General features: G+C 42.5%; 1 protein-coding gene across 4 annotated transcripts in view; it reads left to right on the forward strand.

Annotated features, from left to right (window-relative positions):
- Positions 1 to 4,177: 4,177 nt before the first annotated feature.
- The window catches only part of AFF2 (AF4/FMR2 family member 2), a 445,289-nt gene continuing 429,732 nt past the window's right edge, over positions 4,178 to 19,734 (forward strand). For 2 of the 4 annotated variants that reach the window (XM_036227103.1, XM_036227107.1), the window contains exon 1: positions 4,178 to 4,552. In XM_036227103.1, the coding sequence (XP_036082996.1) occupies positions 4,506 to 4,552 (47 nt within the window). In that variant the 5' untranslated portion in view covers positions 4,178 to 4,505. The remainder of the gene's footprint in view (positions 4,553 to 19,734) is intronic. The other 2 variants (XM_036227104.1, XM_036227108.1) reach the window with 1 other exon arrangement.

Raw genomic sequence — 19,734 nt, forward strand, 5'->3', positions numbered from 1 at the left:
TCAAGTACGAAGTGGTAGAACCAGGAGTTGGGAAAACAATTACATACATATATGTAAGAGACATCCTAAATTCAGGGAAATGCCCTGACTCAGAAATCAACTTTGAAATCAACTCCTGTATTTACCACCTTCATAGAGACCAGATGGCTTGACCCTGAATGGAGGGGCCCTTTAGGGACCCACTACATGTCCCATTCTGTGTCAGGCTTTGATGACCCAGACCTGGGTCCTACCCTCATGAGGCTTACAGTTTCTGGGAACACTAACACCAAACAAAGACGTGCAGACATTCTGCATTTAGAAAAGATAAAAAGGCCCATGTGGCATGGATTGTTCTAGACATTGCAGCCCACGTGTGAAAACTGCCCCAAGATCAGAGAGCCACATCACTCCATTCTAAACTCACAACAGCACCAGGATGCTCTGCTAGAAGCAGTTCCATAGAAATGAAAGTTGGTTCTTCCTGAGGGGGCCCGTGGAAGTCTTTCAAACATACTTCTTCAGATGAGCTTTAACTAACCTTGATTACAATTTCCTCCTAGAAAGTAACTCAGCCTGACTGCACACTAGGTCAGAAACAAATGCTTTATGTTTTAAGTAGGAATCTGAGGTGCGACAGGATGACACATGTATCACATACTGTCAATTTGTTCATTTCCTGGAACTGACATTCACAGTAAAATCTTCTTAAATTAATATTAATTTTGTGAAAATATCTACCAGAAGCTTCATGACAGTGCCTTTCCTACAACCATAAGAATGGAAGATTTCAAGTTCTTTGAAATGAAGGTTAGTACCTGGAGACTCCAAATTAAATTCCTGTAAAAGTAATTCAAGTCAAAAATCTCACTTTAGAAAGTGAGACAATCAGTATTTCTGTACAATCAAGGCTCTTTGGGAAAAAAAAATGATTTCTGGTTTCACCTCAAGAGATTGGGTCATGGAGTCTTAGTTTTGATTCTGTCCTGTGTGGAAAGATGACTTTCTCCTGGCCCAGTGGTCCTTCCAGGAGGTTTCTTTGAGTTTGGATGTTTGAATGGTAGAGATTGGTGAGGTGTGGAGGGGGACCCTGGTCAGAGAGAATGGGAGAAGTCAGCAGAGAGAGGAGTGCCATAGGCGAGGAAGTTGAAACTTCTGACTTATTGGATTGAACCGAGAATTGTGCTCCCAGGTCAGAGGCTTTCCTAGGCAAAGCCAGGACAACAGGCTGACTCAGAGGAGTCCTCCACCTTAGCTAAGATGCCCCAGGGACTAGAATGGAAGGGAAGCAACTTGACCCCAAGAGACTAGATGGCTGAGCTGCCAGTACAACAGGAGCACTCGATCCTAAATCCAGATAGCCATTTTACTTCCTCTTGCTGCTGCCCTCCCTGCAACCTGCTTTCCCTTCCCTCCTGCCAGCCTGCTGGGAGAAGCATGGTTTGGATGGATATCTGAGGATTCACTAAAAGCTAAATTCTAAGGCTCCCGGCCCCATCAGAGCCAGGGATGGGCAGAAGAAGGAGAAAGGGAGAAGGTGAAGCTTGTACCCTTCCCAGAAGCTGATGCTCAGACAGCGAGCATGTGCTGGGCCTGGGCTGGATAACTGGCTGGCTTCAGGGACAGCCTGGGCCTTTCGGTGCTGCTTCTCTCAGCTTCATCCCTGTTCCAGGAGGGTGACTGTGTGTGGGAGCTCCTTCTACCCAGTCCAGCCTTCCTGCTTGGTTTTGATCTCAGGAAGGGAAAGCCCCTGCCCCTCTTTTGAAGCAGCAGCCGGCACCACTTGTCTCTTCTCTCCTTCCCGCAGGCACTTCTGTTCAGAGTGCTGCCTCTTGCTGGCTCCTTCTGCTTCTGCTAGGTCCTCCCGCTGATTGAGAAGAAAGTACATCAGTGGGGTGATGGAGGTCTGGAACTCTTAAAGGAGCAGCTTTATTTCTGTTGAAAATTTACTATTTAGCACATATTTTTCTGTCTTTCCGCAATCAATATAATCTGGTGAGAAAAGTGAATCAGATACAAAGTGACCATAATCATCATTTAAATGTTAATTGTAGATGTTCTGGTTTTCCTCTAAGGATTTTCAAGCAGATCAAGAGACAATCATTATTAGCAATCAAGTTCAATTTGAAGATCTTTTACTGAGGGCATAAAGGTTGGGGGCCATGGATTTGAGCAGGGCAGTCTGTGCCATTTCAAGGGCTCACTGTCAAGGGCTGAAGACTAGAACTTCTCTAATAAACAAGACACAGGGATAATTTGAAAATTCCCAGCACCATGTTTGCCAATAGCTCTTTAGCCTCAGAGGCTTTGACAAGTGGAGTTTACAAGTAGCCAAATTGACAAGGCAATTTGAAATGTAGGCTTCCTTTGGCTGGCTGCCCACTGGTTGATTTGCAGTCAGTCAACTAGTGTTGTTAGGAACCTGGTCCTATGCAAAACAAATAAACACGTGAGAAAGCCCCACTCGATGCTAGAGTTACAGTGTCTTGGTGTCCTGTTTCTGTATGTTAGTAGTGTACTTTTTTCCCCCATATAAAGAATGTGAAAGAAAGCAAACCCTGGACCCCTTCGAGCTCAGATTCAGAAGTCTAACACCTGTCAGGAGCTGTAGCACCTTTTTTCTGGGCTCAACCCTAAACTGGCTTCCTAAGAATCTGGGTTCCAACCTGGGGTCCCTGCCTAGGAGAAATGTCAGGTCTTGAATAAATTACTCAGTCTCAGTTTCTTCTGAACAAATAAGTAAAGAAATGCTATTTGAATGATTCTGAGACTATGAGATAATATTAGAGAAGCATATTCAAATAGCAAAGAGTGGAACACCAGCGCGGGAAGAGCCAGATGGTGGCTGGATCAAGTCTCTTTTTATGGATAGGGAAAATAAGCCCCAGAGAAGAGACTTGCTCACAGTCAGAGAGAACTAGCATCCTGCTCTGTTAGTGCTCACTCGACAGCTCTTCCTAAGAGAGTCCTAGCCTCAGGATTTCAGTATCACGCCAATACTATTCCATCTGTACAATGACATGAAGAAAACACATGAGGCCTCTGGGACACCAGAGTACTTCCGCTTCTGACCCAGTCCTGCTTCTTCTTCCGTAGAAGGCCAGAAAGCCTTACCTGAAGGCCACTGGCTAAAGAGATCCACCAGGTGCTGGACTGCCAGTGGAGGCTGAAGGGACGGAGGAGACTGCACTAGAGAGAGAAGGATTGTCCAACCAGAAGGGAGACAGGCAGCCAGTGGGTGGGATAATGGGCACACACCTAGTGGTTTTCCCATTTCCCAGAGGAGGAAAGTAAGAGTCCTTTGCCCAAGGCACATGATGGTTGTGTGGGGAAGGGGACAGTATGATCGTTTCCCAGAGTGCTAGTCCCCAACCCAAGGAGTACACAAGGGCAGTCACTCGTGCTCACCCTTGCAGCCCACCAAATCCAGGGCCCAGAGCTTGCAGACCTACTGGGTGAGCACCGCACCCCGCAGCCTGGCACAGCACTGCGGCCCACTTGGCCCACCTCGGTGCTGGCACGTGGTGCAGCGGGGACGGTGAAGGTGACCGCCTTCTCCTTCCTGGCTCTTCCTGTTTTGCGCTGCAGGCCCGAGGGATGCTTGGGCTCGCCAAAGTTTGCTTTGGTACTCGGCGGCCCGAGGAGCGTCTCAGGGCAGGGACTTCTCTGCGGGCAGCGGGGATGGACCCCCATTCCCGCAGCAGTTTGTTCGCTTTTTTCTGCTTCCAAACAGTAACTCCAAGTGGTGGGAGTGGGCGAGGGTTCGGAGAGGTGGGTCCCCTTCCTGAAGCCTGCCTCCTGGCCCCAACAGCCTCCCTCCCTCATCCCTGTAACTGCCCCTCTGGCCCCTGTCCCGGCCCAGGTCTCCAGCTCTGTGGCTGCTCCCACCAGCTGATTTTGACAGATGAGGGTCCCGGGCGGCGCGGGCGGGCAGGGTGAGCCCCTGCCAGATCCGGGGCTGATAACGTGCCGGCTCCATGTCGCGGCTTTGGGCTGTCCAGGCTCCGCCCCCTGTGAGTGTGTAAGTGTGTGATGCTGCCGCGGCCGCCGCCGCCGCCTGTGCAGCCGCCGCCGCCGCCGCTGCCGCTACCGCTGCTGCCGCCGCCGCCCCGGCTGCCGCGCCGCGCCGCTGCCTCTGCCCCGGCTAACCCCGCCGCCGCCGCCGCCGTCGCCGCCGCCGCCGCCGGCCCGCAGCCCGCCAGGCGGGCGGCTTCGCCGGCCCAAGTCCGCAGCGGCTGCCGCCGCAGCGTCGAGGCACTGGGCGCACGGGTAGCCTCGGACCAAGCGGACCCGAGCGAGCTGCCAGGCACTTGCCCGCCCCGTGCCATCGCCGCCACAGCTCCAGAGCGCAGGACCCGGCATCTTTGGCGCCTGCCGCTGCCGCCAATGCGGCCCGGGCACTTTTAGCCGGTCGGGCAGGGCCGGAGAGCCGGGCCGCCGAAAGCAGCGAGCCAGCCCTGCGGAGAGCTGCGCCGACCCGCCGTGAGCAGGGACGGACGCCGGTCCGCCGCCGCCGCCCGGCAGCTATGGATCTATTCGACTTTTTCAGGGACTGGGACTTGGAGCAGCAGTGGTAGGTGTTGGTTTTCGCCTTGTCCTTTGCTACGCAGGTCCTCGGGCTGGGGCTGGGCTTTTCGCCTTTGTTAAAAGGAGCCGGGGCTGCGATGGGGGCGCCCCGGACGCACTCCCACTTGCTCTTGGCCACCTCTGGCCCCGGCCTCAGCGACTTCTCTGTTGGGTGCCGGGGTGGCTGGAGGTGCAGGCACAGTAAGGGATGCGGGTCTCCAAAGCGTCGCTTGGCGCTTCAAGTGCAAAGAGTTGCATCTGACCCAAATCAGATCCGGTGCCGCCCGGGGACTGAGTCGCACTACCTCCGCCGGGATTTTCTCCCGGAACGGTTGGCCGGGCCGGCCTCCTAAGGCACAGGCTGCTACCCGCCTGAAATGCCTCAACTTTCCAGGTGACCAACGCCGGCGGCCAGCCTTAGGGAACCAGCAGCGGCAAGGTGCCACCGGCCACCCTCTGTTTCCTTGGTGGCCGCCGCCCCCGCCACCTCCGTCCCTGCGCAGCGCGGCGCACACACCTTCCCTTCTACCCACTCAGCCCAAGTTCCTTGTACTCTAGCACCAAGCGGCGGCTTCGGGGGCCACAGCTTTGGGGCCCCGGGTCTGGGCCGACTTCAGTGTTTGGCTTTCAAGACCGGAGGGTTTTGAAGTTGGCCCCCAAGTCTGCCGCTCCAGCGTCAGTGCCCATTTAATTACCCGCTCGACCCCTGTCCGCCCCCACTGGGAGGCAGCCGCAGGTTTGTGTAATAGGCACCCAGCTGGGATTCAAACGTTTAGGCGGCTCTTCCCCAAATACCTTAAAGTTGTCAACGAGAGGTTTTTGAAGGATGGTGCAGAGGTAACTAGGGAGACGGAAAGTTGTTCCTCTCTGCGTGATGTGAGCGCGCGTGTGCGTAAATAGCGATATACATATCTATTAACTTTTTTAAAAAGTCATCTTCTGCAATAACGTTATTATTATTAATTTGTCACATTTTAATGTGTCAGTTTCTCCTCACAGCCTGTGGAATTAGATTGGGGGAGGGCACCGCGGCAGCTACTTGGAATTGCACTCTTGGCTCTTGCCTCTTTAAATTTAGTTAGAATAATCTATAGTACCGACCCATAGTAGGAAATCTTTTGCAATGTTCAGCTACTAGCCGTTGTTAAAATGCCGTGTATTTTTACAAGGATTTCCCTGGCTGATGTGATATTTTAGGCAATTTCCTTCTTTAGAAAAAGGTCATACGCTTAGTCAGTAGCCAATCATGACTCCGTTAGTTGCAAATCCAAGATAATAAGAACTTAAATAGATTTTATTTTACTGCAATTCCGTGTAAATCCTTGAAGCCACAAATTACACTGTATCAGTATTAATCTGTAAGGCATTTTTGATGTCGTGCACGGTATTATCACCTCTGCAGAGAAACATTACATTACAATTTTTTAATAACCATGCTGTTATTTAAAAGTAAAGATCATAATAGCATTGCTGCTCAATTAAATATTATGTTATAACACGCAACATTTACTCTGTTTCACTAATTTATTTTGCAGACAACTGATAACCAGTGTTACTATTTGCATAGAATTTGACTAATACATCATGTGGGTAACATTAATTTAACAGATATTGTTGTAACTGATTTTGTGGGTATAGTTCACATGTTGAGCATATACAAAGTATTTGGTTTTTGTGTTTATTATTTTATTTTCAGTTTAGTCATATGCACATGCACTTACATATTTAGAGGGATTTGATTTCTTTTTTTTTTTTCCAGAAAGATACACCCTTCCCCTTTCGGAGACTGTCTTTTCTTACATTAAGAAAAATGCAAAACCTTTTTTCCTCCAGATCCCTAACTATGCCATATCAGTTGAGGAACATGCAGATTTGGACACTCCATGGATATTGTCTGAAGTAGCTATGAATTAGTGTAACACATCTGCATAAATAAGCTGACCTTTTCCCTCTGTGCACATGATCCAGGAAAATTTCTTCTCACTGTTTGATTGTGAGGGATAAGCTTCCTTATACATCTGTGTTTGTAAACATGTGTAATGCAATTGTGCATGTTTTATACACCCTCACAGAGGAAAGGAGCATAATTGTAACAATCGTGGATAAAATAAAAAGCTTGCTGTTGCCTTGAATGGAAATTTGTACCTTTCCAAAGTCTCTGGACAGCCAGAATATGCCAATTACATGTTCATTATATGTTTACTTTCCCTTCTGGGAAGTAAGTAGCTGCTTAGAGTGATGGCATCCACAACCACCCCCAACTCCCCAGGAGGTTTAAGGAGGAAAAAGGTACCAGCCAATTTAAGGATCTCTTTGACATTGTACCTTTTCCCAATATTTACTTAAAATAGCTCAGAGCTATCTCTACCGCAACCCTACATGTCTGACAATAAATAGATCAGACCAGCTAAAAACAAGCTCATTTTCCTAGAATTAATGAAGAACGACTTTATACACACAGGCATATGTGTTATTTGCAAACACTTGACTATAGTAAACAAAAAGTGTGTGCCCATTTATAAACACACATTTGTCAGGATGAATACGAATGGAAAGGATGGGGCATGAATGATGCTGCATTATTCGTATGTGCCCAGCCTGGGAGTGCTCAGTGCCTAACAGAACATAGCCCTGGATAACACAAACTGCAAGAATATCTTACTGGGTCATGCTCTGGACTCGATTAAAGGGCCAAAGCTCAAGTTCTTTAAGATTCCTGGATGAATGAGCAGTGTTCACCTGAGTCTGAATTTAATATGAACCATTCTGTGCAAGAAGAGGAAGGTGCAGATGTCTGGGCTCACTAAAGACACCACTTGCTCTTAAGAAAAGAAAAAAAAGGTAAAGAACAAAAACAAATTTTATTGTTTAAATCATTCTTTAGGCTTCCCTGTGGTAACCCAGTAAATGAATTCTTGAGGTATCTGGAGATCATGTGGCTAGATTTGGACTTGTTTACCAGTAATTGGGATGTCATTGATCCCCATTTAAGGTGGGGAGCAAAAATTAGAGGGCCTACAAAGTCTATAGCCTTTCAGTCCTATAAGCTCTCCTCCCCCCATATTGATTAGGTATTGCTTTGTGACAGGACAAGGTTTTTATGTGGAGATGCTTATTTCTCTTTTATTACTAAAGAGAGAGAGAGAGAGAGAGAGAGAGAGAGAGAGAGAGAGAGAGAGAGAGATTCCTAAAAATACAAAATGAAAAGAAAACCACCATGATAGCAAAATCAAGACGTTAAAAAGTCTAGTGAAAATTGTAGTTAAACAGTTCTTACAGTGGCCGGCTTCTCACTGCAAAGGACTGCATCAATTGTTTGTAGTTTTTATGTGATGTCTCACAAGTAGCCTAATTAGAGGCAAACTTGCAAATGGGCAGTTTTACAGGAAGAGACTTAAACTCACTAAACTGTTATATAAATAGAAAGTTCAAAGGTCTGTGTGGGGCTGTCCAGGCTGGGAAGGGGCCATGTGCAGGCCAGGCTTCTCCACCTCCGGTGAAGGGAGCCCCCAGGGCCTGCCCCAGCAGCCCACACTTTCCCCAGTCTTCTTCGACCTTGCAGGGGGCGGAGACCCTGCTCTACAGACAAAAGTGAACTGTTTCAGCTCAAGCCAGGCATGACCCGTGCTCTGCAGCAGCCAGGCTGCCTCAGCCTGCTCTGCACACACAGGTCTTTGGAGGCCTCCTTAGCTGCGGTCCTCTGGAAGCATGGAATAAGCCTGTTCATGGAGGGGAAGTTGTAGGAGAGAGAAAGAACACAACTGTCTCTAACCTGGAGTTAGTAGGAATCTAGAGGCAGTGGCCTACAGGTTTCCAGGATGTCTCATTCTCTACTTCCATCCATTTACCTTTTTCCCCTGTCCCCTCTTTTTCTCTTGCATTCAAAGAGAAATGGCCTATGGTCTGTTTTCTTTGCCAGTACAATATGCATTCTCCAGGGTGTGTGAGCATTCATTCAGCAAACCATTTGAGGGTGAGTTTTTTAAGGTAGTGTACAGAGAGGCGAGACTCAAGGCGGGAAAATTAGCTAGTTAGTGATCAGGTCTCCTCCACAGCTCCCCAAAACCCCCCAAAGAATAAAAGCTATCTTCATAAATCTTAAAAGGCACATCTATTGGACAAGGAAGAAAATTATCTCATGTTAGAAATCAGTTTAATGATACATGAATTGTTTTGCTAATGATTCAGTCAAGCATTTAACAACTTTAAAATATACAAATCAAGATTGAAAATGACTGCCTCAAAAATGAATCTGTCATTATAGACGTAAAAGAGATTCCAAACATTTAAACATTTTGTGGATGGATAAAAATTATATTGTATTTAAACATGCTAATTATTGTTGAATAGAAGTGGCTTTAATGTACCGAACCTTTATTTCATGCCCATTATTCTTAGCTAAGACTATTTCTTGCATGCAAAATTTGCACATATTTAATGTAATTTCAAAATCGTAAAAGTCCAATAAAATGACCATTTCTGGAATAGTCTAGAAGCTGTAGCCCTGTGAGCTTATAGCTGTAGGTCATACCTCAAAAGGGAAACTGCTATATACTTGATTAGCCTCTCCTGTAGACAAAACAATTGGTACTGTGACTGCATTTTTTATTTTTAATTTAGTCTTTTTTTTTATCTGATTGCCATGGGATAAAGAAAGAGAGATTTAAAAAAACTGCTGTACTGATAATGGAAAAGTATGTATTGCTGATTAAAGAACTCTAGACCACAACCTGGAGAAACATTTTGAAGTGTGTGTGTGCCCTGTGTGTATGTATGTGTGTTTCATGGTGTGTGGTACAACGTATCATCATCATTGCTATTATTATTTGAGTAGTATTTGCTTTGTGCCCTAAACATCACCCAGTAGCTAGTACTTTAAATACTCGATCTCATTTAATCCTTCAGACAACTTTATGAGATAGGACCTGTTAGGATCCCTATTTTACAGATGAAGTAATGGAGTCACTAGCTACTCAGTGATGCAATTCAGAGCTGATTCCCAGGGCCTACACTATTAATAACTGACATTTTGTCTGAGCCTTTCCAACATGTGGAATCCTTTCTCATATGCCATTCCATTCTGTCATTGTAAATTTAAATATGCAGGTGTTATCCCTATTTTACAGATAAGCAAACAGCCCTGGAGAGGTTGTTCGACTCACCTAAGTTCACACAGCCTGGTTAATAGTAGAGCTAGGTCAGAATTCACATCTCCCAATTTCCAGGTCAGGTGTCTTCCCAGGAAACCTCATTGCCTAGTATTTATTGTTACTGTGTGCTCTCAAACATTTAGCTTTCACTGAAACAAATGGATTGGATCGTCTAGGTTATCATTGTGTAAAAAAATCTGTGGAATTGCCATGTAATTGACTAGCCATGGAGCTCAGCATTTTACTTTTAATTTAGAAAAAAAGAACAATTTATGTACTGATACAATCTCTTAGTACTTCTTTTATGGATGCCCCTTTAATGAAAACATAAGGCTGGCAAATTTATATATATATATATACACACACACATATATATGTATATATATATTTTATATATATACATATATATATATAACTATATATATATACATAACTATATATATATATAACTATATATATATACATATATAACTTGAGCCCTTGGTAACTGTCCATTTGAATTTGAATTTTCTAATTTTGAAGATTCGATATTTAAACATAAAGAAGACCATGGTATATTTATCTGGTTGATTCGGAGCTGCAAAGCTGGGAGTAGGAGGTGGCTAACACTTCTTTCCAAATCTTTGTAACTTACCACATCTATTATTTTATTTGTTTCTCACAATAACCTTGTGGATTTTGCAGGACTGGTATTATTAGCTCCATTTTGCAGATGAGAAAACTGAAGTTCAGAGAGGTTGAATGACTTACCTAAGTTTACATAGTAAGTGGATGCTCTTTGGATTTGTGATATTGCTCTTTTCACCATGTCACCACTGTTGCATTAAGTTGTTTATGTTTTAATATTCACATTGCTTCTTAGGGAGGGTATATTGCCCTCTTGCATTATCTAACACAGGGCCTTTCCCATCACATGTGCTCAGTAAACATCTGTTGATTGATGGTAGAGCTCCATCATCCCAAAGAGTATTCTAGGCAAATCCTCCTATCTTTTAAAGATAGTTGCTTAGTAAATCCTGGTGATAATACTGGCCCTCTGCCTGTTTGATAGTGTTCTCATTGTAATTGTTTGAAGGTCCTTTAGCCAGTCTGCTCTCTTTTGTGGAAAGTAATGAGAAAGAACAATGGTTATAGAAGAAGCTTAATAGAAAAAGGCAAAATGAAAACATGATGTTTATCAGTGTGATTTGAAAAAATAGGATTTCTAAGAATTCTAAGATATGCTTAGAAGCGAAAATAAAAAAAAAAACAAATAATGCAACTTTGGAGGCATGGGGGTATAGGAGTTAACGGACTGATAGTGTCTCTCAATCCGTATGGAGACTGTTAAAGAAGAATGTGTTACAAAAATCTGAAGAAGAATTGAATGGTCGGAGGGTTGGGATTCCACTTAGTTTCCTTGAGTTTCAGCCTTTATGACTTGTATTTCATCACCAGAAGGCTGTTTTTCTACTTAACTGTAGCAGATCCATGCCATAAATTATCATGACTGTTAAACAAAGGTCCAGCACTGGGTTCCTCTAATGTAAAACTTTTATGTTGCACTTTAATGAAATTTTATATGCATGTTCAAAGCAAGGCACACTTTATACCATGGAGAGGGTGATGCTCTGAATTGTTGAATTTATTTTAAAGTAAATCTTTTCGATGACCTTAGCTGCTAACATCCACCTACTTACTGAGCTGAGAAAAATTATCTCAGTGTTTAGGTAAAATGGCATGATTTAAGCAGGGCTGACAATAGCACTACAGCTAGAATCTGATTTTGATTATGGATTGCTTATTTTATGAAATGCTATTTTTTATGTACCTGTGCATTTTGCTTCATTTCAAAAGGAGAATCAGTCAGTGATTTAAAGCAATCTTTGATTTGGATTTTCAATAAGCACGTGCTGCTATAAGAAGGTATAAAAGCCACACATTGGGAAATAAACTAAGGAAACAGGTTTTGTTTTCATTGCAAACACAAAATCACTCATCTGTTTATTTTTTCAATATTTATTTTGCTGGAAAAAGGAAAAGAAAGAACATATTACTTCTATCCTATAAAGAATGGATTGTTTTGTTAAATTTTCAAATACTAGTTCTCTGCATTGTCTACCATCTTCATTGAAAACCTTCTCATTTCCAGATACTGGTTCACTTGGTGAACTTGATTAAACTGTATTCCTGCAGTCTAAAATTTGTGTTGTGCTGGTGACATATCTCCTGGAAATAACATTGAAATGGTTTCTTTTTGATATAAATAAAAAATAAACCCTATTTATCTTATAGTGGTGCTGAAATTGCAATCTTGGTTTTACCAATTGTCATCAGAAGAAATTTCTTAGGCATCTGATGTCTTTTGGTCTTTGGGTCTCTGGTTTGGTTTGATCAAACCAACCAGCTAGAATGAGTATGTTTTGAGGTCAGATTAACCTTCTGACTGTGGCAGTATGTACATGACGACTTAACTATCTAGTGAACAATAAAAAATGCAATCACAGAGGCTTTATTTCTCCTTCTGGGATGTCATTCAACTAATTTTTTTAAATAGATTAATTATCCAAAGGGACTGGTTGTTTTTATGCCAGGTCGGCACAGCCACAGCAACTAAATTAAATTCTGGTGTGATGGATGTTTCTGATGAAGCACCATGGAATCACGGAAAGATGTCATCAATTAGTCATTGCTTATTTGCTGGCAAAAGGCTTGGCTCTGGTGTGTAGACATTAATCAATTCCCTGAACCTAGTATTTTAAGACTGGACAGTTCTTTAGGATCATCTGGTCCAGCCTCCTCATTGTACAGATGAGGAGACTGAGGCCCAGAATGGGAAAGTGGCCTGTCCGAGGACATATAGTTAGTAAGTCACAAAGCTGGGTCAGGAGCCCTCATGCCTAGTTTAGTGTTTGTCAGCTCTATGAAGAATGTGTTTATTGTGTACCTGCTCTGCACCCAGCAGTCACTTTTTGGAGGAGATGAGAGGAATGTGAAAGATGACCTCTGGCCTCACTGACTTGACTTTGGAATGTAGAACTACATTTGGGGAAGTTGTGTGGCATGGATGCAAGTGAAATAGGAATTACAAGGGGAGAGAGAATGAGCCAGAGTAGGAGAAGAAATCCTCATCAAGGCCCATGAAACTCTTTTATTACTCTTAGCACAGTCCAGAGGGAGATGGAAAGCCAGAGGTTTAGATTGGTTAGAAGAACAGGAGCAGCCAACTCTCAATAGTAAACAATTGATGTTGGCCCCTGAGTTATCTGATTTGATAACTCACATACATCATATAATTGCTCAAGTTTTGTTTGGTGAGTGGAGTAGTCTCATTGACACTGACCACCGTTTGCTCAAGAGCAACCAAAACACTCTTGATGACGTTTTTGATTGTCCGAATTATGGAAATATTTTTGTAAGCATTCTTCAAAGACATACCAAATGAATATTTGCTTTCCTGAATCAATCAAAACAAAAGTTTGGAAATTGGCACAATTGCTGGCAAAATTGTGGGGCTCTGCAGTGGACTAGACTGATGAGGCGTTTGTTACTTATTTTTAGCATTTATGAATCAGCATTGGGTTTAAGTCCATAAGTCCCCTCCTCTTTGGTGTAAGCTCCAGATTTGGTTCTTGGAGGAAGGTCTGTAAATTTGACAAAACCAGGAGCTAAATGAGGGGAGAGATTTTGGTGGAGGTATTATTTGCTGCTGCATGTTTAGTGCTTCAAACAGTGGTGCAGTAGGTGCTTACTTACTTTTTGTTGAATAAATACATAGATTGATGTCCAATAACCCACTTATCGCTATGTGCAATGAAATTGTGAAGCAGTTGTTCAGGGGTGCAAGAATGAGATCTAAGAAAAGAGCTACAATCACGATGGTCAGGCAGGTACAGGTAAGTGTGTTGCCTTACTTTCAATTGATGTTCCTGAAATAGCATACTTATTACAGTTTTATAAATTAAATGCTCTCCATGGGCATCTCGATTGCCAGGAATCCTGTGGGGAATTCCTCGCCGAAGATAGTAATATCTATCCCAAACAGCCCTAAGCTTATCAAATTTGTGATTTTAGATTTTTGCATGTAGCATTTTTTTTTCATGAGGTATACCGACATTAATATCTACAACGATTCTGTAAGGGTAATTGTGCTGACTTTTAAAATAAAAGATGTCTTCACTTGTTACAATCACTGGATTGATGTACAAAGAGGTGGCGAGAACGTTCCTTCAAACATTTGCTGAATATTTTTTTCCACACTTTTATAGTATTGTCTCCTCTGAGCCAGATGCCTGTGTTTTTTTATTTGTTTTTTCTTTCTTTCTTTTCTTTTTTTTTTTAAAAAGTAGTTCTTGCTTTGGACACTAACCCAGGATTTGGGTTTTCCTAACATATATTTTTAGCCCACTCACATTTTCTATTTATGCCTCTGGAGGATTCAGATTATAATTTTATCCAAAGGATATGCAGAAAACTTTCCATATGCGTTGATTTTTTAAGAGCTCTGTAAGATGGATCAATAGTTGGGGTAAGAGAACTAGCATTTGCATGATGTTATATCACATGATTTACACACATCACCTCATTGAACATGCACCCGCAAAGATAGGTGTCTTTACCCCTACCTTCACACAATTGGACATCAGCTATGTCAGAGTTGGACATAATAGATTTTTATGGGCAATTTCAAAGCATTAAAAATAATCTTGAAAAAAAATCCTTGAAACATTATTGTATTGTCTTCACAGTGCAAACTTAAAGGTGATGATGCAGGTAGGGGAAAATAGGTAGAAAGATGAAAGGCAATGAAGAGATCTTGGACATTTTAGTGGAGAGAAAACACCCAGTTAGTTAAATTAGCCAGACATTAAGGTACATACTAGGAAGAGCAACAGTAGATACTTATGTATCCTTAATAAATCAGGTCTCATAATCAGAAATGAAATGTATCTGAGTATTAGAGATACAGGAGGAACACAGGAGCCACAATGGACCTTTAAAAAAAGTTGACTATTAAATATTAACTGTATTTTGGCCAACTGGTTTTGAAGTTCTATAACAATTTAAACTTCAGCAGTGCACACATACTGGTAAAATTGATGACTAACAAAGATGAAGACCGTTATGGTTGGCTTCTGATTGGCATTTTACCACGAAATGATAATAAAAGGCCAATTCGCACGCTAATACCATTGAAAAACCACCAGTGGCACGTGTTCACCATACAGGCTTTTGTAAACAAACACAGTCATTCATGTATTTTGAAGAAAAAAAATAGAAATTTGATAAACCTAGTTCAAGAGGCTTGAAGAGTTAAAGTGAATTCTAAATGTGATTTAGTAGCAAATAATGACAGCCGAGCCAGTATTACCTCAGTTGATTAATTTATAAGGATACTGGTCAATGATTTTAACCAACAGCTATGCATAGCAGAATCCTAATGGGATCTGTCTGTTAAAATTACATAAAGTAGGGCATTTGATTTATTTCATAGTTTCTCAAAGCTCAATTTTAACTTTATACAAATAATACATTAGTCACCCATGATAAATGACACATTGAATAAAGTTGTGATTTTATCTGCTTCTTATAATCTGATTTAGCACAGGATTACATCTGGCTTCATAGTTTTTTTTCCTGTCCAAATGTTTATGGGCAGAGTGTGATCTTTCCATCTCCTGTTTCATATCTCATTAGATGAGGCTGGATTGTATAGCCCTTGCCCTGCCTTTGGGTTTCTGGATTAAGGAAGACTTTCTGCTTTGGGCATAGTATTAAGAACTACCACAGCTACAGTGAAGCAGACATTGCCTCTCTTAATACACGATTAGCTGAAAAATTTTATATTTGGTTGGTCATCAATGTGAGATCAGTTAAATTTTCAGACCTGGAATCTGTGTTATTATAAAGTAATTATAATAACACTAAAATCACGAAAATTCATGAAAACAAGTTAAAATGTGAGCGACCACTAAACTTTATCTAGGTGCCCAACTCCAACCCACCATGTCTAGTCATACCCGCCCTTCCCCTTGACTCTGGAGTTGAAGAGTCTTTTACTTGGGCCACAAATGCTACAGTGTCACCTCCATTCATTTTTGGTACCAAGTGACTACCTTTTATACCCTGACTGCCAGTTTTTTCCATCTTTCATTAAGTGCGTTGCATTAATACAAGATGTAGAGGTGAGTTTGGCCAATGGAAGAACTTTGAAATCTGTCCAACCTGCGATTTTATACCAAAATTAGAAAAAGAGGAGAGGTTTAAAATTTGTGGCTGGCTGAAAATATGTGGGTTTGTAGTTTTAAGATGTAAAAAATGTGATTAGTAGAAAGTTCATAGAACTTTGTGGACATCAAAAAACTCTGAAAAACTAAGGTAAATGATGAAGTATGGGGTAAATTTCCTTAAATTCAACGTAATCATAAAAATACAAGGAAAAGCAATATATTCTGCAAAATTTATGAGTTTTTTTCGGGAGGGAGGGGTTGCAAAGCTTGACGACCCCCAGTGCATCTGGCCTGGCACATTCCTGTTTGTAATGAGAACCTTATGGGGTGCTGGGCCTCGGTTTTCTTAGGCAAGGCCTCCCCCCCAGGGGTATCATAAATGATACGCCAGTCAGAAACTTCATGGCTCATGGCATTTTTCAGAAATGTTTTAGTTAAGCTGCTTCACTCAGCTACAGGGCTACAATTTGGGAAGCGAGTCCACTCGTAAATCTTCATCGAGCTTTAATTAATTAATTATATTTTTCTCTTGTTCATAGGAATTAGAAAGGGGAAGACATAACTGAACAAATGTGCCTACATGACTTCAAAGAAATGGTCCAGGTTCTTGGAGTTAATACATCTTTTATTATTTCATAGGCAAAAATTCATTTAACAATGACAACCAAAAAAAGCCACAGAAGTGTTAACGCCACTAACAAAATGTGGAACATACAAAAGAAGAAGTACAGTGCCAAAGTTAGGGCTGTTTTTCCAGGCATTTTTTTTGGTCTCATCTTTCCATTTCTTTCTTTTTTATTCCCCACATGCTGAGAATTGACCACAGTCTCACTTGTGAATCTGGGCCTTACCTTATAGTATGTGTGGGCTGGGGGGGGGTGGCCGGTAGGTCATGAAATGGGCATTTGTAAATTTGTGTTTCCTTAAACATATTCCAGTACCTGGATTTCCTGAAGGTAGTTCTGATGTTACTTTATTCTCAGAAGGAGGAGTTCCGATCGTAATGCTGCATTTTGTTTGTGGCAATTGGGGTGGGAAAATGCCAAGCCGAGTTGGCCTGCATAATGTTGATCCTTTAACTTGCTATTGCCCTCCCTCCCATCAATGCAGCAGCTCTCTCCACATGCTGGGAGCTCAGCCTGACTTCAGCAGCCATGGGGGGAGAAGCCTCATGTTACTTCTAACTCCAGACCACACTGTTCTCTGTTGCTATCTTTTGAATTCCTGATATTTATTCCTATAAATGGCTTAGTAGCTACAGTTTCATTCACTTCCTTCGGCAAGTCTAATGGCATTTAGAAAAAAAAAAGCCATAGCATGAGCATCTTTTTTCATTGTGTTCCTTTTAATCATATCTGTTACATCTGATCAATTTTCAGACTTGTTTACCCTTTATTAGTGATCTGGGATACTTACGGCAGTGGTTGGAAAGGGGGAAAAAACAACACCGCTTTCTGGGAGCCATTTAACTAATTTCTCCTAAAGACTATTTGTACCTTTTATGAGAGAAAAGTTTAAAAGGTTACAGGGAATGAGACAGCCTATACTGAATGACTGAGGATATTGGACAAAATCAAATAATTTTTAAAGGAAAAATAAGCACTTTTTAGAATTCATAGGTTTATTCTAAAGGGCAATAGAGAAACTGCTCAATTTCCTCACTGGACAAAAAGCGGAGGTGGGGGGTGGGGGATAATATATTCAGGGAACAGAGGCCTTTAATATCTTGCAAGCTGTTTCTGTGAATTCCAAATTTCAGATCCAAATCTGTTGTGGCTAATGGACATTTATGCCCCATCGATTAAAAAAGTCCAAGAGAGCATCTTGTATTTAAACTGTCAGATTATTAGACCTTCATTTTTAATGAAATGGAAAGACACAGGAAATTCTAGCTGTTTGTCTTTGGCAAAGCAAGTCTTTTCTTCACTGTCCACAGCAGTGGGTACCCAGCTTCTGCCAGTCCAAAAAATAAAGTGGAAGAAGAACTAAATTGCCTCCGAAGGCAGCAAATTCCTTACTTTTTGGATGGTTCTGATACAAAGTCCATTGTATGTATGAGAAGGGCCTCTCTGGGGCTTCCAGCTTTTGGCTGTAGTTCTGCCCTGGAAGCTACACAGAATAAGTATAATCCCTTCAGTATCTGTGAGCCCTCTCTGGGTCTGAGAGCAGCCTTCTTATGTCTACCATGTTCTCATTTCTCAGGGCAGTACATCTGAGCATGTGGATAATTGCCTGGGGAGACTCGCAGTGACCCGGTCTAGATATGCGGAAAGTAGCTGTGCCCCAAAGACTCTAGTTCTATTTTTAGGGTAGACAGAGCAAACTTTTTCAGAAATTTCGTTGACAAGCAGATAGACCTTCAGCAGCCTTTTCCCAGGGACCTCTCTCTGCACATCTCCTTTAATTGCCACAATATGAGAACCCTACAGGATTGAAAGATGAACAGGCGTATTTCCAAAAGAAGTCCAACAGCCAATGTTGAACCCCATGCCACCTGGGAAACTGCATATCTCCCACTGTGGCCATATTGGCCTACACTTTGGAGATGACAATGACCCTTGCGTACTGAGCAGCTAGCTGTTGCACATATGAACCCTTTCTGTACATAAACTCTTAAACATTTCAGTGACCCCATGACATAGTAGACACGTTTATTATTTCCACTTTTACAATGGTGAAATTCAGGCCCAGAGAGGCTAAGTCATTTGCTCAAAATCACATAGGTTTGGTAGTAGCAGAGCCGCGATTTGGACCCTGACACCGTAACACTGCTGTGTAATACAACACCTCGGAGATGAGTCTTGAGATGTTGCTCTGCGCTAGCGACCTCTGAACAAGCTACTGCTTAGATGGTGTGAAAGGCCCCTCTTCCTCTGGCTGTGACTGTCACTTCATCTTGCAAGATGGAGATCGGATCTGAATAGCATTCTAAACTGACACTACATCCTTGAGTGGCCACACTCCCAGTATATGCTGTAGCCAGACCTTTGCAATGGGTGAAATCCTGAGTGTGATATCTCCTGAAGAAGATGATGGGCACCCACTCAATCCTTTATTCATCAGATACATTGTGGGTGTCTACCACGGGCGAGGCACTGGGGTATACTGGCGGCCATTGCATAAATGGTGCCTAAAGGCAAACCGTTACATGCTTAAAGTAGGATGACAGTTGGGCAAAGTTTATTTTTTCTCTGAGGTGCCCAAGGTCACATCTGAAGATCCTTCTGGTTGTGGGGATTATGGCACTCTTGAAGATGACAGATACTCCTAGCCCAGTCCTACTCAGCCTACCCTTCAGTACCACTGCTCTGGTTGATTCACGCGGGAGATTTATGTGAAGGAAATCAGCATGAGAAAGAGGATTGGTCAGAGCCACAGCAAACCGTTTCCAAAGACACTATTCTAAAGGGGCTTGAGTCATCAATCATATGTTGAAACTCACAGCACAGGGCATCTGGCTTTCTTTGTGGCTGCCAGGAGGCTAGGCTGACCCGACGCTCCTTTGAATATTTTCTTGTGTCTAGTCCTCATTATTTTCACCTGTTGCACAAAAAGACTCTTAATTCAAAATGTAGCCCCTGTAACATTGCACCACATTGTTGATGACTGCAACCTTTCAGTCAGTATTCAACAAACCACTTCCTGTACTGCACTATTAATGACTTATTATGAAGCCCTGAATTCGACTGTACAGTAGAGATTCTTTTGCCTAAAGGGACTCTAAACTAGAAAAGAATTTTTTCACATGTCATTGTCACAGCTATTAATGGGGCATCCTAAGATGAATAGCTTCTTGCTACCAAATGCTTTTTATAAATATTTAGTTTAGA

The sequence above is a fragment of the Rousettus aegyptiacus genome, unplaced genomic scaffold (genome assembly GCF_014176215.1).
Source record: "Rousettus aegyptiacus isolate mRouAeg1 unplaced genomic scaffold, mRouAeg1.p scaffold_m13_p_9, whole genome shotgun sequence".
Taxonomy (NCBI): Eukaryota; Metazoa; Chordata; class Mammalia; order Chiroptera; family Pteropodidae; genus Rousettus; species Rousettus aegyptiacus.